The 25,909-nt window shown below is 47.2% G+C and overlaps 1 protein-coding gene across 1 annotated transcript in view; it reads left to right on the top strand.

Moving 5' to 3' along the window:
- The window catches only part of LOC149447557 (dual oxidase maturation factor 1-like), a 108,128-nt gene that overhangs the window by 65,334 nt on the left and 16,885 nt on the right, over positions 1–25,909 (top strand). Inside the window, exons 4-5 of the mRNA XM_089652421.1 lie at positions 339–473; positions 6,525–6,738. Coding sequence (XP_089508547.1) covers positions 339–473; positions 6,525–6,738 — 349 coding nt within the window. The remainder of the gene's footprint in view (positions 1–338; positions 474–6,524; positions 6,739–25,909) is intronic.

The raw sequence follows: 25,909 nt of genomic DNA, 5'->3' as shown, positions 1-25,909 counted from the left end.
TAGGGAATCCCTCCTGCAGCGCTATTGTGATATGCCGGCAGGGAGCTTTCCCTGCCAATCCTGATGGAACGACTTCAGTACAACCAGCCTGAACCAGCTGAGATTCGATCCATCTATGGCTGGCTTAATTCCATAAGGTACAAAATAATTTGCTGCATTCATTTTTTTTTATATCTCTAATTAATTGAAATCTGATCATTTAAATATGATAATTTATTTTTTATATCTCACAGAGAAAGGTATGTTGCAGAGCCTGACACAAAGTTAAAACAATGTCATGTTTGTTGAATAACTAAACTCATACATGTCCTGTGTTTTTCTTCTCTCCTTCTTTACAGGTGTTAACTTTACTCGTGACTGGGAGGTTGGATCTATAACTGTCACAACTGTGTACAAGTCTTTCAGTCATGCCATGGTGAATGCCAGTATTGGATTATGGGTTGGATTAAGGGGTTTAAATATTACTCTGGCAGGTATTTTTTTAACACTTTAATAATAATTTTATTAGCAATGCATAGTCCAATGATGTTCAGTAAATTGCAATAATTCATTAGATGAAGATGGTACCACTAACTGGATGATTAGATGATGTTTAGTTCTCTTATGAACTGTGTAACAAAAACAATTACCATTTTTTTTAAATTTAGAAAATACTAGAAAGAATAAATAGTGCAAATAAATAAAAGTTGACAATAAGTAACGCGTATAAGTAACGCGTATTATCATTATACTTCTGGTGAGTGCGCAATTTAACTATTACTCACGGAGCACCACCATTGAGTCTACCAGTCACTTGGCACTTTACAACTGCACAGACTGTTCATATTGAACCATATTTTATTCATTGTGAATACTTTTTGTCAATTTTTAGCACTGCACTATTTATTCTTTCTGTTTTTTTAGGCTTATGTTGGTTACCTTGAGTGCACAGCAGCTGTTTGGATAGCGCTCACTTTTACTATTGATCTGTATTTAGAAAATACTGTTTTTATTTTTTCCATCTTTTTTTGCATCCCAGGTCTGTTGATCTCCACATTTTTTTCAGTAATTTCCTGTCTAGCAGCAGCTGCAGTTTTATGCTCATGCTTTCCGATGGTGACAATGGTGGAACATGCCTGTGCAATGAGTATCAGCACAGCTGTAACTGATCACCAGAAGTTCATATGACAGGTTGACAATTTGAGAGAACAACTGGGAGACATGGACAGAGGGCTGTCATCTGTTACAGGAAGTGCCTGAACATGGCAGGATTGCTAAGTATTATTTTATTGAAAGCTTTAGATTTTAAGATTGAAATTCTATTAACAATTATATACATTTTTAGACTGTGTCACTGGAATGCAAATGTAAAAAAATTTGCCCCCTGCAAAGAAGTATTTATTCAATGCATATTTACCTTTTCTGCCTTTACCTGATGCCTGTTCCCCAGTTTTGCCCTCTTTGTTCCTCCTAGTGGCCGTTTTCTCACAAAAGAATACAAAAGCAATCTAAGGGCAGGTTGACTCTACCACTATGCACAGCTGGGGACCTGGAAGTGTTGGATTTTGAAAATTCTTCAGGTATCAGTATATTTTTAATGCAGCAAAGATCAGCAGCAGTGAAGGACTAAACAACCCCGTGTTCGGTTCACGGTCGAACGTTCAAACCTAATCAACGTTCGACCGCGTACTTCAAACTCAATGCAAGTCTATGGGACTAGAACTTTTAAATTCATATTGCCCATTTTGAAGCAAGTGAATATGCAATATGAATATGCAAGTTATTGGCCAAAAAAGGGGTATGGGGACTTGGGCACTGCCCTGAGGGACATGAGTCAGTGAAAAAAAAAAGTATAGTTTTTAAAGGGGTGGTCAATTTTTATTGCTTAACCTCCCCAGAGGTATGATTATGTCCATATTTCTTTGCATGGAAATATATATTTTTTTTTATTGTAGGCCTGGAATTTTTAGGAATAACTCACTGAAATCTGTCCGAACAAGTCTAGTAAACATCCCGGGTAGGATAAAACTTGAAACACAAAATCATAAATTATAATTTAATAAATAATCATAAAAATAATAATATAATAATAATAAATTTAATTCAATAATATAATCAAACCAAAAACACTGAAATTTGAAATATAGCGCCAAGTTCTCACATCGCTGAGCAAAGTCATAAAATCGTTTTCAGTGTCTGATGACGAATTTCCCCACGAATCATTATCACTCAATTCTACAAGTGGTTCTGATTTACTATTGCTATTCTCTAGCCGGTCTAAAACCGCTTTTGACCAAAAGGGACGCTTTTTGGACGCCATGGACTTTTCTAAGTTTCCTGGCAGAAAGAACAGTAAAAATGCTGGCAGGGCACAGGACAAAGCAGTAGGGACAAAATGTACGTGAAATAGTTTGATTTTTAAATTTGCCGCTGTTCCGGCCCCTGTACGTCCCGTACGTCCTGATGCTCGCAGGGAGTGGAACACGGAAGCCGGATGCCAGCATCTTCCGGAGGAGATGGCCATGGTTGCTGCAGGGAACGCATCATGGGAGACGAAGGACAAGGTAAGCGCTGCAGGGAATCCCTGAGCAACGCCGCATGGTAAGCCCGAGTGTAGCTTGGGGTTACCGCTTTTGGTACTGAAAATTTACCCCGAGCTACACTTGGGAATGCCACTAGGGAGGTTAAAGTAATAAAAAAAATTCCCTTAAAATTCCTTTAAATATCATGCTGGGGGGGGCTGACTTTTTTTTAATTACATTTTTATAAAAACAAAATTGAAAAATTAAAAAAAAAGCATGGTGCCCTCCCCCATAGTAAATAGTTCCAAAAAAAGTGCATAGGGAACCCCCTAAAAGACATACTGGGCCCTTTAAGCCTGGTGAGACTTTTTTAGGGGAAGTCTACCTGCCCAAATGAGAGGAAAAAATGCGTGGGGTTCCTCCTAAAAGCCATGTAGACCTGGTAGGACTTTTAAAGGGAATCCCACCCTCAATAAAATGGGGGGGAAATCTTGGGGTCCCCCCTAAATTCTTACGAGATGCTTGATCCAAGCACAGGCCTGGCAGGACTTACCAGACTACATGCCCTTGGCATTGTGACAGTGTTCCCATGCCGGTGGGGACAAGGGTTTCTTCCCCACAACCCTGGCCTGATGCTGCCCACCCGTGATAAGTAAGGGGTACACAAAAAACACAGTTTTTGACAAGTCCTTTTAATTAAAAAAAAAAAAGCCAAAAAAATGGTTCCGTCATTGTAATTCATCGTCATTCACAGTGTCCATCCTTGGAACAATGCCGCCGGCTTGCTGAAATGAAAAAAACCTGACGCCCGCTGACCCATGCACACCCAGCCGGTCAGATGTGACATCACCACCAGCTCTGCCCAATTGTGCTGTGATTGGCAAAAGCATTGCACCTAACCTGTGTCTGGTGCATTGCTTCGGCCAATCATGGCCCTCACAATGCACTGTTCGGCGAACACACGAACGGTCAGTGTTGGAGTTGAACTTATCTTCGACTTGATCATCAAGCCCATCCCTAAGCAACAGCAAGGAATAGGTTAACATTAACTGTCTTCTTTGCTACTTTGCAGGAGGAAATATTTTACTTTTCTATTCAAGGGACACAGCCACTTTAGGCCCACTGTACCCAGGAATATAATTGTTGTTCACAAATTACTGATTAGTGTCACTTATGCATTCAGATGCATATTCACATGTATCCAAAGACTTTGACACATTCCTACAGTTTAAAAAGTTGTGTTTCCTTAGTAATTACTTGGTTTGCACTGTTAGTTGTAATATTACCTTCAAATTGTTCAGTGTAAAGCTTACAACTATATCTGGCACATTTTAGTTTCCAACACCCATTGGAGTTAACAAATGTTCTTAGATTAGATCTCCTCAGCAATTATGTGTTTTGGCTACTGCATTCTTTTGAGAGATGTTTTGGCAGCACACATAGTTTAAGTCATTTATCAGGAAAAGGGTCAGGAATCCTAATAATAAATGATTGCAGATTCCGGACTTGTTCAAGCAATATTGGAAAGAAAGCACTGGTTGAACCAATGAATGATTGTTAAAAAATGTACATGTAATGGGAAAATAGAACTGTAATAGGTTAAATGCTAACTATGAATATTGGTATTTATTTTTTTTATTCAATAGTAGTAATTGCAATGAGAATATTATTTAAATATGAAGATTATGTCTCTAACAAGAAAAGTTCAGCTGAAATTTTCCATATGTGTCTGTGATTTACCATGTGTCTAAAGAATCTCTGAAGTTGTGGTAAAGATATAACCTTGCAAAGCACCAGTACTAGGGATGTTTGTTTCTTCATTCTGTAAAATCTAGCATTGTGTTTGCTGTGTCCATGACCTTGAAAAAAGAATTTTACTGGCTGCTCTGCTGAATATAACTCTGGGAAGAAGCATGGGCCTATAAACATCCCGTATATAGTGTGTCATGGAAACAACAGGCATTAAAACACAGCTGCTAAATGGATATGGTTGCTAGGATACTTTAGATCAAAATTTACTATCATCTTGAAAGTACTTGTCGGAGGAAGAATTAGCTTTTCTAGTGGGATCCAAGATACAGTCAAGTACAGGATAAAAATGGAATGTGAGCTATATACAATGGATTGTATAAGATTAGTATTAAAGGATACTGTAAGTTCACATTTTCAAAAATAAATAAATAAATGCACACTTTTTTGTAAAAAAAAAAAGTGTGTATTTATTATTTTTTTCTAAGAAGCCTATAGAGCATTGCACCCACAATTGTGGGTGAAATCTTAGGCTCCTGCAGATTTTCATGATAGCTGCCTCCCCGTATCTCATACAGGCAGACAGTTACCTTGAGAGAAGGAAGAATCAATGGACTACCAGAGAGCTAACCAACGTCCTCATAGTTCATTGAGAACTACAAGCTGTCAGCCATCAATAGTTGATGGTACTTGTAGGCATTCACTCACAGGAAACTGGATGAATGATACAGCCATATGGGCAGAGCCCAGAACAGCCATGTTATTTTCAACTTGTGTACAGGGAGAAGATAACCGAGCCTGCTGTCAGAGGAAGGGGGATCGAGGGGAGAACTGCATGAGTGGGAACATGTTACATTTTCACTCTAAAACTGCATGGGACATGTAACATATTCCCAAAGGTGAAATTATCCTTTAACTAGAATTCTGTAACATCAGTAATTTACTGTAATTGTGGAAATGGCATCTACTAGCTACCAACATTCCACAGACCCTAAAAGAAAAGAAGTGAGGAGTCCAAAACCGACATTGCCCTACTGACTAGGATCTTGAACAAGGTGAATGATTGCCCTGCATTCCCAGATAGATTTGCACCTATATTGTACATAGTTCTCCACTTTATAAAGTAGACTTGTTAGTTATAAATGTTTTTGCCTCCCAGAGGATCATCGTCTTCTAAACCCCCAAACAATCAAACCCTGAAAATTTGAAAAATGAAGGAATTTCTGCATCTTTACGACACAATGCACTGTCTGATTAATGTTTCTGTATGTTCCCATAAGCAAGTTTGTAAACAATGCAATCACTGCTTTTGCATATACATTTAAGTGATTCTAAAGGCTCTATTTTTATTTTTTTAAAATAACAAACATGTCATACTTACCTGCTCTGTGTAATAGTTTTGCACAGAACAGTCCAGATCCTCTTCTTCTGGGGTTTCCCGCCAGCACTCCTGGCCCCTCCACCCTGCTGAGTGTTCCATAGCAAGTCGCTTGCTCTGGGGGTACTTGTGCATGCTCGCTCAAGAGTAGGATCTGTGTGCTCATAGGACACACAAAGCATTTCTCAGCCCAGCCTCCTGCTTCCTTCTCACTGGCTGTAGTTAACAGCAGCAGGATCCAATGGATCCCACTGCTGTGTCTGAGCCAATGAGGAGAATGAGAGCCTCTGCTCTTGTGCACATCGTTGGATCAAGATCAGACTCAGGTAAGTATAAGGGGGGCTAGTAGGAGGAGCTGGTAACCTCCAGGTTATCATGAGAACAAGGTTTCAGTGATTCAGACCCTTCTATGGCACTATTTGCATGTAGTGCAGTTGTAGTTATAGCAGTTGCAGACCTGAATTCTACAAGAGTTGCATTATAGAACAAAGTGCAAAGTGACACTCTAAATGTACATATACTATTATGACATGCCAGCATGATGTCATCACAATATTTTCAATGATGCAGTGTCTGTACCAAGGCTTGTGGGAGTACAGCTATTAGTTGCTATTGGAACAAGGCTGCCAGCCTACCCCTCAACTATGAATCCACATATGGATATCGCATGTTCTGTGACTTAATTCAATGTAGCTTAGGTACTGATTGAATCTGATCAATAATATAACCTGCATAACTGATATGTGTATTTAATTAAAAGGATTAACTAGCAGCCTTGTACGATTATGTAAATGTCAAGTAGCCTGAAATATATTGTATAATTTAAACCATTATAAGAAATGCTAAGCCACCCACACATGTTCCTCAAAGGTTGTTTTTGTTTCTTGTTCCTTCAGGGGATCCTATTCATCAGTTTAATGAAACTATCAACTACAATGAGAGGTTTTCTTGGGAGACCAGGATCCAGTACGACAAAGACTATCAAGATGGATTAGAAAGGGGTCTCCCTAATCCCATATTATACGTGGCTGAAAAGTTTATCAGCATTAGTCCTTGTAGACTTCACCAGCAATATTGTGCATCCACCTATTATGCATCGGCACTAATGTGGTAAGATGGTTTAGCCTGAATGCCATCCAGGCACATATTGGTCCAGGTAACATCCCTGCATGCAGATTAAAGTGCATGTTTTGACAAAAAAAATGTAATTCAATCTAGGCACCTAAAATTGGACATTAAACAAACACAGCCAAACTAGAACTAAACTGTACTCATTGAACATCAGTGTACAATCAACTAGGTATGTTCAGGGATCCAGGTTGCTATTCAGTTGTACATCCATGCACACATGTGGGATTGTAATACAACCATTCCACAACAATCTATCCATTGTCAGTGGATTCTCAGAACTCAAGTGGGCTTATAAAATCTCCATTCTGGTTTTCTAACCAGTTTGTTGAGCTGGCACATGAGTGTTGAAGAAGGGGGAATGTAGATACAGGGACAAAGAAGGCATCCATATGATGCACAAGGTATCAGTAAATATATGAATGCAGCGCTGTATATAATATAAATGAATTGATCTAATAAACTGTATGTATGGTATAGCTATCATAAACATGCACTGTGGAACGCTATAACCATTAATGTGAATAACGTCTTGGCGTTAACGTTTAAAGTGCACAAGTGACAAAAATGTAATATAAAGTTTCCAAGTCCAATAAAATATCATCAGGTGAATTCTGTGATTCCAGTGGCTGTAAATTAATGTATATTGCACTAACCAGAAAGCGCAATATAATGCGCATTTGAGTAAATCAGACCACTCCTGGTCATCTGGATCTGGAAAGGTCACTCAGGGGATCATCTGGCAAACCTCAGCAAGACAGAGAATACACAGCATCACTTTCCAGGCTCCAGGAATGAACATCCATCCAGCAGGGAGAACCACTCATGAGGGTAAGTCAGGACTAACAGGAATCCACCTTGGGGGGGCTCATAATAAACAAGCCAGAGAAGAAACCTCTAATTGTGCAGTATTTTTATTATCAAAGCTTTGATAATGTGTTTGGGCACGAAATGCATTAGAGAGGAGCCTGGCTGGTGACGTCACACCGCTCAGACCATGTGGAAGACCGGTGCCCATCTTTGACTCTGTCTTTTTATGCCAGATGTGAGTGCATTCATTTGATGTGTATTTACCCATACCGTTAATAAAAATAACTATACCATACATACAGTTTATTAGATCGATTCTTTATATTTTATAGAGCTCTGCATATATATATTTACTGGTTTATGAGAAGGATTTTGAGGTTTGCCTTCATGCTAGCTGCTCGTCATTTTTCCTAGCTCTCGTTTTATACATTCAACCATTTGATGCACAAGGTATCTCTACCCATCACTCCTCCTTGGAAATTGACCAGCATGTGTCAAATTATCTAGAACACCCAAAATCCAGACACAGGAAGCAACCAAAAATGATATGCACACTAATATCCAATCTGCCATTTGTCACAACTGGGGGTCTTGTAAGAAACCTTGCTCCTGACACCTCCAGCCAGCATACTCTGCGTTCAAGCAGACTGGTACAGTTACAGGTTAGCTAAACCAGGAAATCACTTACAGTGTTAGTGAAATCGTCTACTTTTTAGATTTGTGTCTTCTTTACACTGTGCATCCAAAACACCCTACATTCTCACCCCATGTGCATCATAACCCCCTGCCATATCCCCATATAGGGAGTTAATAGTCTTCTGTGATCCAGGTCTCATTCATGTTATTAAAACACATACAATCGAATGAGAGCACAAAACAAACATCAAAGAGTCCAAGGTAATTTAATGACAAAATTGATTCAAATCAGAATAGATCCAATGGGGTTGATTAAAACTGGAGAGTGCAAAATCTGGCGCAGATCAGCATTCCCCCCTTTATCAGGGCTACAAAACAAGAACTAAGAAAAAAAGTCATAAATTAAGTACTAAGAAAAAAGTCATAAATCTAAAAATAAAAAGGTCATAAATATAAAAGACAATAATACAAAAAAAATGAAAATAAAAAGTAAAAATAAACAATGCAAATGATGATAATAGTAAATTATAATAAATATTCATTTATATTTTTACATTTTATTAAATGTTTAATGCAGTGGGGAACAGGAAAGAAAAAAGCCTACAAACTATACTATTACGCTGTTTTGCCAATGGCCAATTTGTACGATGTTTAAGGTTTTAGCTTTATTTTTTAAGAATAAAATTTCCTATAGCTTTTAGATCTTTTGTGGCTGTTGCTTTCATTGTTCAGACCTATTACCACTGGATAAAATTTCTGCTGTTGCAGCCAAAAATGCCTCTTTTCAAGATCAAATGAATCAGATTGGGGTGCGGCTGTATTTAAGCTAAATGAACATAAAATTCAATTACACAATGATGTGATGCCAGAATAAAGTGCTAATGAAGCTGTCCATGAAAATTGTATTGTTCTGTAACACCACATACAGCTTAAATGCATCTCTCAAGCGTAAATTTAAAGGAAAGGCGTTTTCTTGCATGTTGCCCTTTAAGTAGCATTGAAGGAGCCTCTCCCCTTATGTTTTTTTCTTCTTTTGTTAAATGTCCTTCATGGCAGTGCCTAGCTCCCCATGCACTTTTTTTGACAGTAGCTTTATTAGTTGAAAATGGGCAGAATTTTGTATCAAGACTCAGCCCCAAAACATCAATGAGGTTCGCAGCTAAGTTCTCGTTTTGTGAATTTGAGACAGGACTCAATGAACCCCCAGAAACTGAAGATAGTCTCTTTGCGGCGAGAGTACACATATATGCGGTCTCTCAGAGGGTGAGCCTTCATGCCAAGATGCCTGAATATATGCATACCAAAATGTAAAGAAACGTGTGCCAAGAGCATGCATCCTGCACACTCTCTGCATTATTATTGGCACCTAATGGAAAGCTCTATGGGTTTAATTACCATGAGATACAGTGGGGTTGTATTGAGTTTATTACCACATTACATGAGTTGCAGTATGTCAATTTTTTGTTGATTTGAGCTGCACTTTATATGTTAATGGTCAATTCTTTAATTAACTTTCTCATCCCTTCTGGTGTTGGAATGTATATGATTATTAGAGGTACTGTACCTGGCTATTTGTTTTTTTTCTCTTTGTACTAAATAAGCTTTTCTCTGGGTTTTAAAGACAATGGGGTTGATTTACTAAGACTGGAGAATATACAATCTGGTGCAGCTGTGCATGGTAGCCAATCAGCTTCTAACTTTAGCTTGGTCAATTAAGCGCTGACAAATGAACCTGGACGCTGACTAGCTACTATGCACAGTTGCACCAGATTCTGTAACTCCAGTTTTAGTACATGAAGCCAATGTTTATGCTTGTAGATGTGTTCCTGTAACTTTTCTTTAAGTATTCTGCTCGTATTTTGAGATGTTTATTCCTGTTTTCTGGGTCAGAACACATATGGTGGTATCTTGTGGTATGTATCTGTATAATGGCTCATTTGGTGTGTAGGGAGTGGAAGCCAGAACAATGAAGATAGTTGATTCAGTCAGTGGGTTTTATGTATATTGAGGTGTGAAGTAGGGCCTTTACATCTTAGTAGATGAGGAAGGAAACTGTATATCAGGGAAGGATGTTTGACTGCTAAGGGAGGTATTAGGTTCATATTATAGATTGCACATGTATTCTGGATAGGTGGGGTGTCCATATACTTGATTTGACAGAAGAACCAGGACCCTGGAGACTTCTGATCATTGTATTTAGAGATGAGCGAAGAAATGAAAAATTCGATTCGACTGATTCGGCGAATTCGTGGACAATATTCGATTCGAGTCGAATAAATTCGCTGTGAATTTAACTTAAAAAAGGGTGTTTCTAGGCTTCAGAGAGACTTAATATTAGTGCAGAACACTGTACCTTTAATTTAAATGCCCTTGGAGTCTGCTGGGGAAGAGAAATAATACTGTCAGTCAGTATGACATGCAGATGAGTGCCGTCGATCTTAGAATCACCGCACACTTCACTCATTTGGGCAGTCACGGGGCCAAAACCAGAGTGTGGAGCCACAGTGTGGCGGTGGAGGCAGCAGCAATGGGAGGCCATACAGCACCCTATGACAAAAATGGAAACCACCAGCAGTGTGAGGAGACCTGAAAGTGGCACATGGCAGAGTGTGGCGATAGAGACAGCAGCAATGGGAGGCCGTACAGGGACCCATGACACACTCTGGACCTGGCAGCAGCATGAGGAGGCGGTACAGGGGCCCATGACAGATTACGGGCCTGGCAGCAGCATGAGGAGTCGGTACAGGGGCCCATGGCAGATTACGGGCCTGGCAGCAGCAATGGGAGGCCGTACAGGGACCCATGACACACTCTGGACCTGGCAGCAGCATGGGGAGGCGGTACAGGGGCCCATGACAGATTACGGGCCTGGCAGCAGCATGAGGAGTCGGTACGGGGGCCCATGACACACTCTGGACCTGGCAGCAGCATGAGGAGGCGGTACAGGGGCGCATGACAGATTACGAGCCTGGCAGCAGCAACTTGGACAGGAGGACGTTCAGCTTCTGCACCGTCGGGTGCGTGCTCGCAAACTGTTGTCTCTTGGAAACGGATTCCAAGAAAGACTGCTGACGGAATCCGTGAAGAGGAGTAGCAGGAGAAGGAGCATCTGAACGAGCGGAATATGCCAACAAGCGACAACAGTGGCCCATGACAGATTACGGGCCTGGCAGCAGCATGAGGAGTCGGTACGGGGGCCCATGGCAGATTACGGGCCTGGCAGCAGCTATGGGAGGCCCGTAATCTGCCAGCACCCTATGACAAAAAATGGAACCCACCAGCAGTGTGAGGAGACCTGAAAGTGGCACATGGCAGAGTGTGGCGATGGAGACAGCAGCAATGGGAGGCCGTACAGGGACCCATGAGAGACTCTGGACCTGGCAGCAGCATGAGGAGGCGGTATAGGGGCCCATGGCAGATTAGGGGCCTGGCAGCAGCTATGGGAGGCCCGTAATCTGCCAGCACCCTATGACAAAAAATGGAACACACCAGCAGTGTGAGGAGACCTGAAAGTGGCACATGGCAGAGTGTGGCGATGGAGGCAGCAGCAATGGGAGGCCGTACAGGGACCCATGAGAGACTCTGGACTTGGCAGCAGCATGAGGAGGCGGTATAGGGGCCCATGGCAGATTAGGGGCCTGGCAGCAGCTATGGGAGGCCCGTAATCTGCCAGCACCCTATGACAAAAAATGGAACACACCAGCAGTGTGAGGAGACCTGAAAGTGGCACATGTTTGGGGCATGATTCATGGCGGATTTAGTCAGTTGTGTCAGGAACTGGTGGTTTGAAATCCAGACTAATCCACGCCTGATTCATTTTCACAAACGTGAGTCTCTCCACACTTTGGGTGGACAGTCGTGTCCTCCGCGGAGTTGCAATACCTCCTGCCGCACTAAACACGCGCTCCGATGCCACGCTACTGGCCGGGCATGACAGCCTTTCAAGGGCAAATTCAGCTAGTTGGGGCCAAAGGTCAAGTTTCGTTGCCCAGTAGTCAAGGGGATTGTCTACCTCGGTTGGCAGGGTGCTGTCCAAGTAGGCCTAAGCCTGTTGTTTGAGGTCCTGCTCCAGGTCCACCTGATGCTGCTGCTGCTGCTGCGGCTGGTTAGTAGTTTCCTCACTGCGCTGGTGAAGAAAGCTACTCATCATCGACTGCAGACTGAGGCAGCCGCTGCTGGTGGAGCTGCCACTGCTCCTACCACCCCACCCCTCCCCTGCTGCCATGGCAGCGGAACACGAGCGCACAGGGCCCACAGTGTCTGAGGATGGACGTTGGCGCAGACAGGCAGAGACCAGCTGACTACATAGGTGTTTTTTATAGTACGTTATTTTGGCCTCCCTCTCAGCAGGTGTGAAAAAGGCCACCATTTTTGAACGGTAGCGAGGGTCCAACAAGGTGGACAGCCAAAAGTCATCCCTCTGTCTGATGGTTATTATTCGGCTGTCGCTACGCAAGCAACCGAGCATGCTATGGGCCATTTGTGCCAAGGAATGCGAGGGACTCCCTGCCTCCATCTCCACAGCATACTGCCACGGTGCGTCTAGGTCCTCTGTCTCCTCTTCCTCCTCCTCTACCAGATGCTCCTGCTCCTCCACTCCTGTCCGCTGAGTGGAAAAACCACCCATTTCACTCAATAATTCCTGAGCACCAATGTCCTCCTCTACCTCCTCCTCTTCTTCCAGTCCTGCCCCCACAGGGGCCATGTGGCGTTGAGATCTGTGCGCCACGTCTACCGCACCCTGACCAGCCATTGTTAACAGCATTTGTTCCAGGACGTGCAACAGAGGAATGACGTCGTTCATCCCATAGTCCTGCCGACTCACGAATAGCGTGGCCTCCTCAAAGGGCCTGAGCAAGCGCAGGTGTCACGCATGAGCTGCCAATGGCTGACATCTAAGTTACACAGGGAGTACCTTTATCTGCTTTTAACATCAGGAAATCTGTGATGGCCTTTTGCTGTTCGTAAAGGCGGTCTAACATATGTAGGGTTGAATTCCACCTTGTTGCAACGTCACAGCATGAGGAGTCGGTATAGGGGCCCATGGCAGATTAGGGGCCTGGCAGCAGTTATGGGAGGCCCATAATCTGCCAGCACCCTATGACAAAAAATGGAACACACCAGCAGTGTGAGGAGACCTGAAAGTGGCACATGGCAGAGTGTGGCGATGGAGACAGCAGCAATGGGAGGCCGTACAGGGACCCATGAGAGACTCTGGACCTGGCAGCAGCATGAGGAGGCGGTATATAGGGGCCTACGGCAGATTAGGGGCCTGGCAGCAGCTATAGGAGGCCCGTAATCTGCCAGCACCCTATGTCAAAAAATTCAACACACCAGCAGTGTGTGAGGAGACCTGAAAGTGGCACATGGCAGAGTGTGGCGATGGAGACAGCAGCAATGGGAGGCCGTACAGGGACCCATGACAGACTCTGGACTTGGCAGCAGCATGAGGAGGCGGTATATAGGGGCTTATGGCAGATTAGGGGCCTGGCAGCAGCTATAGGAGGCCCGTAATCTGCCAGCACCCTATGTCAAAAAATTCAACACACCAGCAGTGTGAGGAGACCTGAAAGTGGCACATGGCAGAGTGTGGCGATGGAGACAGCAGCAATGGGAGGCCGTACAGGGACCCATGACAGACTCTGAACTTGGCAGCAGCATGAGGAGGCGGTATATAGGGGCCCATGGCAGATTAGGGGCCTGGCAGCAGCTATAGGAGGCCCGTAATCTGCCAGCACCCTATGTCAAAAAATTCAACACACCAGCAGTGTGAGGAGACCTGAAAGTGGCACATGGCAGAGTGTGGCGATGGAGACAGCAGCAATGGGAGGCCGTACAGGGACCCATGACAGACTCTGGACTTGGCAGCAGCATGAGGAGGCGGTATATAGGGGCCCATGGCAGATTAGGGGCCTGGCAGCAGCTATGGGAGGCCCGTAATCTGCCAGCACCCTATGTCAAAAAATTCTACACACCAGCAGTGTGTGAGGAGACCTGAAAGTGGCACATGGCAGAGTGTGGCGATGGAGACAGCAGCAATGGGAGGCCGTACAGGGACCCATGACAGACTCTGGACTTGGCAGCAGCATGAGGAGGCGGTATATAGGGGCCCATGGCAGATTAGGGGCCTGGCAGCAGCTATGGGAGGCCCGTAATCTGCCAGCACCCTATGTCAAAAAATTCAACACACCAGCAGTGTGTGAGGAGACCTGAAAGTGGCACATGGCAGAGTGTGGCGATGGAGAAAGCAGCAATGGGAGGCCGTACAGGGACCCATGAGAGACTCTGGACCTGGCAGCAGCATGAGGAGGCGGTATATAGGGGCCCATGGCAGATTAGGGGCCTGGCAGCAGCTATGTGAGGCCCGTAATCTGCCTGCACCCTATGTCAAAAAATTAAACACACCAGCAGTGTGAAGAGACCTGAAAGTGGCACATGGCATGAGAGACTCTGGACCTGGCAGCAGCAGGAGGAGGCGGTATAGGGGCCCATGGCTGATTAGGGGCCTGGCAGCAGCTATGTGAGGCCCGTTATCTTGCAGCACCCTATGTCAAAAAATTTAACACACCAGCAGTGTGAAGATACCTGAAAGTGGCACATGGCAGCAGAGTGTGGCGATGGAGACAGCAGCAATGGGAGGCCGTACAGGGACCCATGAGAGACTCTGGACCTGGCAGCAGCAGGAGGAGGTGGTATATAGGGGCCCATGGCAGATTAGGGGCCTGGCAGCAGCTATGTGAGGCCCGTAATCTGCCTGCACCCTATGTCAAAAAATTTAACACACCAGCAGTGTGAAGAGACCTGAAAGTGGCACATGGCAGCAGAGTGTGGCGATGGAGACAGCAGCAATGGGAGGCCGTACAGGGACCATGACAGACTCTGGACTTGGCAGCAGCATGAGGAGGCGGTATATAGGGGCCTATGGCAGATTAGGGGCCTGGCAGCAGCTATGTGAGGCCCGTAATCTGCCTGCACCCTATGTCAAAAAATTTAACACACCAGCAGTGTGAAGAGACCTGAAAGTGGCACATGGCAGCAGAGTGTGGCGATGGAGACAGCAGCAATGGGAGGCCGTACAGGGACCATGACAGACTCTGGACTTGGCAGCAGCATGAGGAGGCGGTATATAGGGGCCCATGGCAGATTAGGGGCCTGGCAGCAGCTATGTGAGGCCCGTAATCTGCCTGCACCCTATGTCAAAAAATTAAACACACCAGCAGTGTGAAGAGACCTGAAAGTGGCACATGGCATGAGAGACTCTGGACCTGGCAGCAGCAGGAGGAGGCGGTATAGGGGCCCATGGCTGATTAGGGGCCTGGCAGCAGCTATGTGAGGCCCGTTATCTTGCAGCACCCTATGTCAAAAAATTTAACACACCAGCAGTGTGAAGAGACCTGAAAGTGGCACATGGCAGCAGAGTGTGGCGATGGAGACAGCAGCAATGGGAGGCCGTACAGGGACCCATGAGAGACTCTGGACCTGGCAGCAGCAGGAGGAGGTGGTATATAGGGGCCCATGGCAGATTAGGGGCCTGGCAGCAGCTATGTGAGGCCCGTAATCTGCCTGCACCCTATGTCAAAAAATTTAACACACCAGCAGTGTGAAGAGACCTGAAAGTGGCACATGGCAGCAGAGTGTGGCGATGGAGACAGCAGCAATGGGAGGCCGTACAGGGACCATGACAGACTCTGGACTTGGCAGCAGCATGAGGAGGCGGTATATAGGGGCCCATGGCAGATTAGGGGCCTGGCAGCAGCTATGTGAGGCCCGTAATCTGCCTGCACCCTATGTCAAAAAATTTAACACACCAGCAGTGTGAAGAGACCTGAAAGTGGCACATGGCAGCAGAGTGTGGCGATGGAGACAGCAGCAATGGGAGGCCGTACAGGGACCATGACAGACTCTGGACTTGGCAGCAGCATGAGGAGGCGGTATATAGGGGCCCATGGCAGATTAGGGGCCTGGCAGCAGCTATGTGAGGCCCGTAATCTGCCTGCACCCTATGTCAAAAAATTTAACACACCAGCAGTGTGAAGAGACCTGAAAGTGGCACATGGCAGCAGAGTGTGGCGATGGAGACAGCAGCAATGGGAGGCCGTACAGGGACCATGACAGACTCTGGACTTGGCAGCAGCATGAGGAGGCGGTATATAGGGGCCCATGGCAGATTAGGGGCCTGGCAGCAGCTATGTGAGGCCCGTAATCTGCCTGCACCCTATGTCAAAAAATTTAACACACCAGCAGTGTGAAGAGACCTGAAAGTGGCACATGGCAGCAGAGTGTGGCGATGGAGACAGCAGCAATGGGAGGCCGTACAGGGACCATGACAGACTCTGGACTTGGCAGCAGCATGAGGAGGCGGTATATAGGGGCCCATGGCAGATTAGGGGCCTGGCAGCAGCTATGTGAGGCCCGTAATCTGCCTGCACCCTATGTCAAAAAATTTAACACACCAGCAGTGTGAAGAGACCTGAAAGTGGCACATGGCAGCAGAGTGTGGCGATGGAGACAGCAGCAATGGGAGGCCGTACAGGGACCATGACAGACTCTGGACTTGGCAGCAGCATGAGGAGGCGGTATATAGGGGCCCATGGCAGATTAGGGGCCTGGCAGCAGCTATGTGAGGCCCGTAATCTGCCTGCACCCTATGTCAAAAAATTTAACACACCAGCAGTGTGAAGAGACCTGAAAGTGGCACATGGCAGCAGAGTGTGGCGATGGAGACAGCAGCAATGGGAGGCCGTACAGGGACCATGACAGACTATGGACTTGGCAGCAGCATGAGGAGGCGGTATATAGGGGCCCATGGCAGATTAGGGGCCTGGCAGCAGCTATGTGAGGCCCGTAATCTGCCTGCACCCTATGTCAAAAAATTTAACACACCAGCAGTGTGAAGAGACCTGAAAGTGGCACATGGCAGCAGAGTGTGGCGATGGAGACAGCAGCAATGGGAGGCCGTACAGGGACCATGACAGACTCTGGACTTGGCAGCAGCATGAGGAGGCGGTATATAGGGGCCCATGGCAGATTAGGGGCCTGGCAGCAGCTATGTGAGGCCCGTAATCTGCCTGCACCCTATGTCAAAAAATTTAACACACCAGCAGTGTGAAGAGACCTGAAAGTGGCACATGGCATGAGAGACTCTGGACCTGGCAGCAGCAGGAGGAGGCGGTATAGGGGCCCATGGCTGATTAGGGGCCTGGCAGCAGCTATGTGAGGCCCGTTATCTTGCAGCACCCTATGTCAAAAAATTTAACACACCAGCAGTGTGAAGAGACCTGAAAGTGGCACATGGCAGCAGAGTGTGGCGATGGAGACAGCAGCAATGGGAGGCCGTACAGGGACCCATGAGAGACTCTGGACCTGGCAGCAGCAGGAGGAGGTGGTATATAGGGGCCCATGGCAGATTAGGGGCCTGGCAGCAGCTATGTGAGGCCCGTAATCTGCCTGCACCCTATGTCAAAAAATTTAACACACCAGCAGTGTGAAGAGACCTGAAAGTGGCACATGGCAGCAGAGTGTGGCGATGGAGACAGCAGCAATGGGAGGCCGTACAGGGACCATGACAGACTCTGGACTTGGCAGCAGCATGAGGAGGCGGTATATAGGGGCCCATGGCAGATTAGGGGCCTGGCAGCAGCTATGTGAGGCCCGTAATCTGCCTGCACCCTATGTCAAAAAATTTAACACACCAGCAGTGTGAAGAGACCTGAAAGTGGCACATGGCAGCAGAGTGTGGCGATGGAGACAGCAGCAATGGGAGGCCGTACAGGGACCATGACAGACTATGGACTTGGCAGCAGCATGAGGAGGCGGTATATAGGGGCCCATGGCAGATTAGGGGCCTGGCAGCAGCTATGTGAGGCCCGTTATCTTGCAGCACCCTATGTCAAAAAATTAAACACACCAGCAGTGTGAAGAGACCTGAAAGTGGCACATGGCAGCAGAGTGTGGCGATGGAGACAGCAGCAATGGGAGGCCGTACAGGGACCCATGAGAGACTCTGGACTTGGCAGCAGCATGAGGAGGCGGTATATAGGGGCCCATGGCAGATTAGGGGCCTGGCAGCAGCTATGTGAGGCCCGTTATCTTGCAGCACCCTATGTCAAAAAATTAAACACACCAGCAGTGTGAAGAGACCTGAAAGTGGCACATGGCAGCAGAGTGTGGCGATGGAGACAGCAGCAATGGGAGGCCGTACAGGGACCCATGAGAGACTCTAGACTTGGCAGCAGCATGAGGAGGCGGTTTATAGGGGCCCATGGCAGATTAGGGGCCTGGCAGCAGCTATGTGAGGCCCGTAATCTGCCTGCACCCTATGTCAAAAAATTTAACACACCAGCAGTGTGAAGAGACCTGAAAGTGGCACATGGCAGCAGAGTGTGGCGATGGAGACAGCAGCAATGGGAGGCCGTACAGGGACCCATGAGAGACTCTAGACTTGGCAGCAGCATGAGGAGGCGGTATATAGGGGCCCATGGCAGATTAGGGGCCTGGCAGCAGCTATGTGAGGCCCGTAATCTGCCTGCACCCTATGTCAAAAAATTTAACACACCAGCAGTGTGAAGAGACCTGAAAGTGGCACATGGCAGCAGAGTGTGGCGATGGAGACAGCAGCAATGGGAGGCCGTACAGGGACCCATGAGAGACTCTGGACTTGGCAGCAGCATGAGGAGGCGGTATATAGGGGCCCATGGCAGATTAGGGGCCTGGCAGCAGCTATGTGAGGCCCGTTATCTTGCAGCACCCTATGTCAAAAAATTAAACACACCAGCAGTGTGAAGAGACCTGAAAGTGGCACATGGCAGCAGAGTGTGGCGATGGAGACAGCAGCAATGGGAGGCCGTACAGGGACCCATGAGAGACTCTAGACTTGGCAGCAGCATGAGGAGGCGGTTTATAGGGGCCCATGGCAGATTAGGGGCCTGGCAGCAGCTATGTGAGGCCCGTAATCTGCCTGCACCCTATGTCAAAAAATTTAACACACCAGCAGTGTGAAGAGACCTGAAAGTGGCACATGGCAGCAGAGTGTGGCGATGGAGACAGCAGCAATGGGAGGCCGTACAGGGACCCATGAGAGACTCTAGACTTGGCAGCAGCATGAGGAGGCGGTATATAGGGGCCCATGGCAGATTAGGGGCCTGGCAGCAGCTATGTGAGGCCCGTAATCTGCCTGCACCCTATGTCAAAAAATTTAACACACCAGCAGTGTGAAGAGACCTGAAAGTGGCACATGGCAGCAGAGTGTGGCGATGGAGACAGCAGCAATGGGAGGCCGTACAGGGACCCATGAGAGACTCTGGACTTGGCAGCAGCATGAGGAGGCGGTATATAGGGGCCTATGGCAGATTAGGGGCCTGGCAGCAGCTATAGGAGGCCCGTAATCTGCCAGCACCCTATGTCAAAAAATTAAACACACCAGCAGTGTGAGGAGACCTGAAAGTGGCACATGTTTGAGGCATGATTCATGGCGGATTTAGTCAGTTGTGTCAGGAACTGGTGGTTTGAAATCCAGACTAATCCACGCCTGATTCATTTTCACAAACGTGAGTCTCTCCACACTTTGGGTGGACAGTCGTGTCCTCCGCGGAGTTACAATACCTCCTGCCGCACTAAACACGCGCTCCGATGCCACGCTACTGGCCGGGCATGACAGCCTTTCAAGGGCAAATTCAGCTAGTTGGGGCCAAAGGTCAAGTTTCGTTGCCCAGTAGTCAAGGGGATTGTCTACCTCGGTTGGCAGGGTGCTGTCCAAGTAGGCCCAAGCCTGTTGTTTGAGCTCCTGCTCCAGGTCCACCTGATGCTGCTGCTGCTGCTGCGGCTGGTTAGTAGTTTCCTCACTGCGCTGGTGAAGAAAGCTACTCATCATCGACTGCAGACTGAGGCAGCCACTGCTGGTGGAGCTGCCACTGCTCCTACCACCCCACCCCTCCCCTGCTGCCATGCCAGCGGAACGCGAGCGCACAGGGCCCACAGTGTCTGAGGATGGACGTTGGCGCACAAAGGCAGAGACCAACTGACTACATAGGTGGTTTTTATAGTACGTAATTTTGGCCTCCCTCTCAGCAGGTGTGAAAAAGGCCACCATTTTGGACCGGTAGCGAGGGTCCAACAAGGTGGACAGCCAAAAGTCATCCCTCTGTCTGATGGTTATTATTCGGCTGTCGCTACGCAAGCAACCGAGCATGCTATGGGCCATTTGTGCCAAGGAATGCGAGGGACTCCCTGCCTCCATCTCCACAGCATACTGCCACGGTGCGTCTGGGTCCTCTGTCTCCTCCTCCTCCTCCTCTACCAGATGCTCCTGCTCCTCCACTCCTGTCCGCTGAGTGGAAAAACCACCCATTTCACTCAATAATTCCTGAGCACAAATGTCCTCCTCTACCTCCTCCTCTTCTTCCTGTCCTGCCCCCACAGGGGTCATGTGGCGTTGAGATCTGTGCGCCACGTCTACCGCACCCTGACCAGCCATTGTTAACAGCATTTGTTCCAGGACGTGCAACAGAGGAATGACGTCGTTCATCCCATAGTCCTGCCGACTCACGAATAGCGTGGCCTCCTCAAAGGGCCTGAGCAAGCGGCAGGTGTCACGCATGAGCTGCCAATGGCTGACATCTAAGTTACACAGGGGAGTACCTTTATCCGCTTGTAACATCAGGAAATCGGTGATGGCCTTTCGCTGCTCGTAAAGGCGGTCTAACATGTGTAGGGTTGAATTCCACCTTGTTGCAACGTCGCAGATCAGGCGATGCTGTGGAATTCCGTTCTGCCGCTGCAGCTCAATGAGGGTGTTCTTTGCGGTGTAGGAATGGCTGAAATGCATGCACAGTTTACGTGACATTTTAAGGATGTCTTGCAGTGGGATGGTGGATTTTAGGAACCGCTTGACAACCAGATTGAACACGTGAGCCATGCATGGCGCATGGCACAACCTTCCTTGACGCAGAGCAGACACCATGTTCTTTCCGTTGTCAGTCAACATGGTTCCGATTTTTAGTTTGCGCGGAGACAGCCATCTGTCGATTTCTCTGTTCATTACACTCAGCAGTTCCTCCCCTGTGTGACTACGTTCGCCAAGGCATACCAGGTGCAGCACAGCGTGACACCGTTGCGCCCTGCACATGTGATATGCCGGTCGGGTAATGGGACTTGGCACGGGGGTGGCGGCTGAGGACACGGCGGAAAAAGAGGTGGTAGAGGCGGACATGCTTGCTGGACCAAGGACGTGCAAACGTGGAGGCAAAAGCGTCGTGACCTGTCCAAGTTGCTGGTGCGGCTGTGCCGGCACCACGTTCACCCAGTGGGCCGTAAATGACATGTACTGTCCCTGACCGTAGTTACAGCTCCACACGTCGGCGCTGCCGTGCACTTTGGCAGAGACCGACATGCTCAAAGACTGGCCCACCATCTCTTCTACATGTGAATGCAGGGCTGGCACTGCCTTTTGGGCAAAGAAATGACGGCTTGGCACTCTCCACCGCGGCGCGGCACAAGCCATCATTTCTCGGAAAGGTGCTGAGTCCACCAGTTGGAAAGGGAGGGACTGCAGCACCAGCAACTTGGACAGGAGGACGTTCAGCTTTTGCACCGTCGGGTGCGTGCTCGCAAACTGTTGTCTCTTGGATACGGATTCCAAGAAAGACTGTTGACGGAATCCGAGAAGAGGAGTAGCAGGAGAAGGAGCATCTGAACGAGCGGAAGATGCCAACGAGCGACAACTCCCCTCAGCAGAGGTGTTGGAGCCTTGACTGGCTGATAGAGGGCGATTGACGACGTCGGGTGACGGAGCAAGTAACGGAGCGGGTGATGGAGCGGGGGCTGGGGCAGGCAGAACCGCCGTATGTTTATCACGGTTTTCCCAGGCCACCGAATGGTGACGCTGCATATGCTGACGCAACGCTGTAGTCCCAACATGGGCCCCCTGGCCACGCTTGCATTTCTGGCCACATAGTCGACATACGGCTACGTTTACTTCCTCGGGCGGCTTGAGGAAAAATTGCCACACCACCGAGTAGGAAACTTTGCCCCCGCTACTCTTCACTGGCTGACTGCTACTTCCTCCGTGCGCACCGGCACCACTACTGGCCGTGGTGGTAGGCTGCAGTGGAGCTGGTGCTCTACTCCGTGGACGTTTGGCTCCACTGACACTGATGCGACCCTGCTGCTGTCTCCTGGGCAACCCACCGACTGTTTTGCTCGCTGCCAAGCTGCCACCCTCTTCTCCTGATGATGCGGAAGAAATTGCCTGATGACGACGAGGCTGCCAAGTGCGATCAACCTCCTCATCATCAAGTAGGGTCTCCGCCTCACTACTAGCCCCCTCGGCTGCGTCTGGGTCAGGAGACAGACCTGTCTCTAGACCGGCTACCGAGCCACTCTCCTCGCCAGTACTTGTTCGCTTGGCTGCTGAAAAGGCCGATGTCTCCCCCCGTTCCTGACCGCCCTCTGTTAGCTCTTCCTCACTGTACAGTGGGGCTGAGCCCACAGCATGCGATACTTCGCTTGGTGAGGGAACAGCAAAGGACAGGGGCAGGTAGAGGACACGTGATTTCAGTGGGCTTGGTCCCGGGCCATGCCAACTAACGGTTGTGTCTGACGTACCCACCGACCGTTGGCTGTAGGTGTCAGAGGTGACCTGGGAAGAGGAAGACGACCGAGCCAACCAATCAATGACGGCAGGGTTGTCGGTGGAGACACGACCGCTGGATGACACCGGGAGCACTGGCCTCTGGCTGCGAATACTGCTGCCTCGACCCCTTCCTCTGCTGCCACGTCTGCTCGCTCCTAAAACATTGCCTCCTCTGCCACTCCTCTGCATGTTGTCTGACATACTATTTAATTCAACGATTAGGTGTCCCTGAGTAACAATTCTCTGGCACTCAGTAACAATTCTGTCTGTCCCTGAGTATGAATTCTGTGGCCCTGAGTAACAATTCTGTGTCTGTGCGAGTAACAATTCTGTGTCTGTGCGAGTAACAATTCTGTGTCTGTGCAAGTAACAATTTTGTGTCTGTGCGAGTAACAATTCTCTGGCACTCAGTAACAATTCTGTCTGTCCCTGAGTAACAATTCTCTGGCACTCAGTAACAATTCTGTCTGTCCCTGAGTAACAATTCTCTGGCACTCAGTAACAATTCTGTCTGTCCCTGAGTAACAATTCTCTGGCACTCAGTAACAATTCTGTCTGTCCCTGAGTATGAATTCTGTGGCCCTGAGTAACAATTCTGTGTCTGCGCGAGTAACAATTCTGTGTCTGTGCAAGTAACAATTTTGTGTCTGTGCAAGTAACAATTTTGTGTCTGTGCGAGTAACAATTCTCTGGCACTCAGTAACAATTCTGTCTGTCCCTGAGTAACAATTCTCTGGCACTCAGTAACAATTCTGACTGTCCCTGAGTAACAATTCTCTGGCACTCAGTAACAATTCTGTCTGTCCCTGAGTAACAATTCTCTGGCACTCAGTAACAATTGTGTGTCTGTGCAAGTAACAATTCTGTGTCTGTGCAAGTAACAATTTTGTGTCTGTGAGAGTAACAATTCTCTGGCACTCAGTAACAATTCTGTCTGTCCCTGAGTAACAATTCTCTGGCACTCAGTAACAATTCTGTCTGTCCCTGAGTATGAATTCTGTGGCCCTGAGTAACAATTCTGTCTCTGTGCGAGTAACAATTCTGTGTCTGTGCAAGTAACAATTTTGTGTCTGTGAGAGTAACAATTCCCTGGCACTCAGTAACAATTCTGTCTGTCCCTGAGTAACAATTCTCTGGCACTCAGTAACAATTCTGTCTTCCCTGAGTAACAATTCTCTGGCACTCAGTAACAATTCTGTCTGTCCCTGAGTATGAATTCTGTGGCCCTGAGTAACAATTCTGTCTCTGTGCGAGTAACAATTCTGTGTCTGTGCAAGTAACAATTTTGTGTCTGTGAGAGTAACAATTCTCTGGCACTCAGTAACAATTCTGTCTGTCCCTGAGTAACAATTCTCTGGCACTCAGTAACAATTCTGTCTGTCCCTGAGTATGAATTCTGTGGCCCTGAGTAACAATTGTGTGTCTGTGCAAGTAACAATTCTGTGTCTGTGCAAGTAACAATTTTGTGTCTGTGAGAGTAACAATTCTCTGGCACTCAGTAACAATTCTGTCTGTCCCTGAGTAACAATTCTCTGGCACTCAGTAACAATTCTGTCTGTCCCTGAGTAACAATTCTGTCTGTCCCTGAGTATGAATTCTGTGGCCCTGAGTAAGAATTCTCTGGCACTCAGTAACAATTCTGTCTGTCCCTGAGTATGAATTCTGTGGCCCTGAGTAACAATTGTGTGTCTGTGCAAGTAACAATTCTGTGTCTGTGCAAGTAACAATTTTGTGTCTGTGAGAGTAACAATTCTCTGGCACTCAGTAACAATTCTGTCTGTCCCTGAGTAACAATTCTCTGGCACTCAGTAACAATTCTGTCTGTCCCTGAGTATGAATTCTGTGGCCCTGAGTAACAATTCTGTCTCTGTGCGAGTAACAATTCTGTCTCTGTGCGAGTAACAATTCTGTGTCTGTGCAAGTAACAATTTTGTGTCTGTGAGAGTAACAATTCTCTGGCACTCAGTAACAATTCTGTCTGTCCCTGAGTAAGAATTCTCTGGCACTCAGTAACAATTCTGTCTGTCCCTGAGTAACAATTCTCTGGCACTCAGTAACAATTCTGTCTGTCCCTGAGTAACAATTCTGTCTGTCCCTGAGTATGAATTCTGTGGCCCTGAGTAAGAATTCTCTGGCACTCAGTAACAATTCTGTCTGTCCCTGAGTATGAATTCTGTGGCCCTGAGTAACAATTGTGTGTCTGTGCAAGTAACAATTCTGTGTCTGTGCAAGTAACAATTTTGTGTCTGTGAGAGTAACAATTCTCTGGCACTCAGTAACAATTCTGTCTGTCCCTGAGTAACAATTCTCTGGCACTCAGTAACAATTCTGTCTGTCCCTGAGTAACAATTCTCTGGCACTCAGTAACAATTCTGTCTGTCCCTGAGTAACAATTCTCTGGCACTCAGTAACAATTCTGTCTGTCCCTGAGTAACAATTCTGTCTGTCCCTGAGAATGAATTCTGTGGCCCTGAGTAAGAATTCTCTGGCACTCAGTAACAATTCTGTCTGTCCCTGAGTAACAATTCTCTGGCACTCAGTAACAATTCTGTCTGTCCCTGAGTATGAATTCTGTGGCCCTGAGTAACAATTGTGTGTCTGTGCAAGTAACAATTCTGTGTCTGTGCAAGTAACAATTTTGTGTCTGTGAGAGTAACAATTCTCTGGCACTCAGTAACAATTCTGTCTGTCCCTGAGTAACAATTCTCTGGCACTCAGTAACAATTCTGTCTGTCCCTGAGTAACAATTCTGTCTGTCCCTGAGTATGAATTCTGTGGCCCTGAGTAAGAATTCTCTGGCACTCAGTAACAATTCTGTCTGTCCCTGAGTATGAATTCTGTGGCCCTGAGTAACAATTGTGTGTCTGTGCAAGTAACAATTCTGTGTCTGTGCAAGTAACAATTTTGTGTCTGTGAGAGTAACAATTCTCTGGCACTCAGTAACAATTCTGTCTGTCCCTGAGTAACAATTCTCTGGCACTCAGTAACAATTCTGTCTGTCCCTGAGTATGAATTCTGTGGCCCTGAGTAACAATTCTGTCTCTGTGCGAGTAACAATTCTGTGTCTGTGCAAGTAAC

The sequence above is a fragment of the Staurois parvus genome, unplaced genomic scaffold (assembly GCF_062004578.1).
Source record: "Staurois parvus isolate SC_StPar_1 unplaced genomic scaffold, SC_StPar_1.0 ptg000682l, whole genome shotgun sequence".
Taxonomy (NCBI): Eukaryota; Metazoa; Chordata; class Amphibia; order Anura; family Ranidae; genus Staurois; species Staurois parvus.
This window is presented reverse-complemented; position numbering and strand designations above follow the sequence as displayed.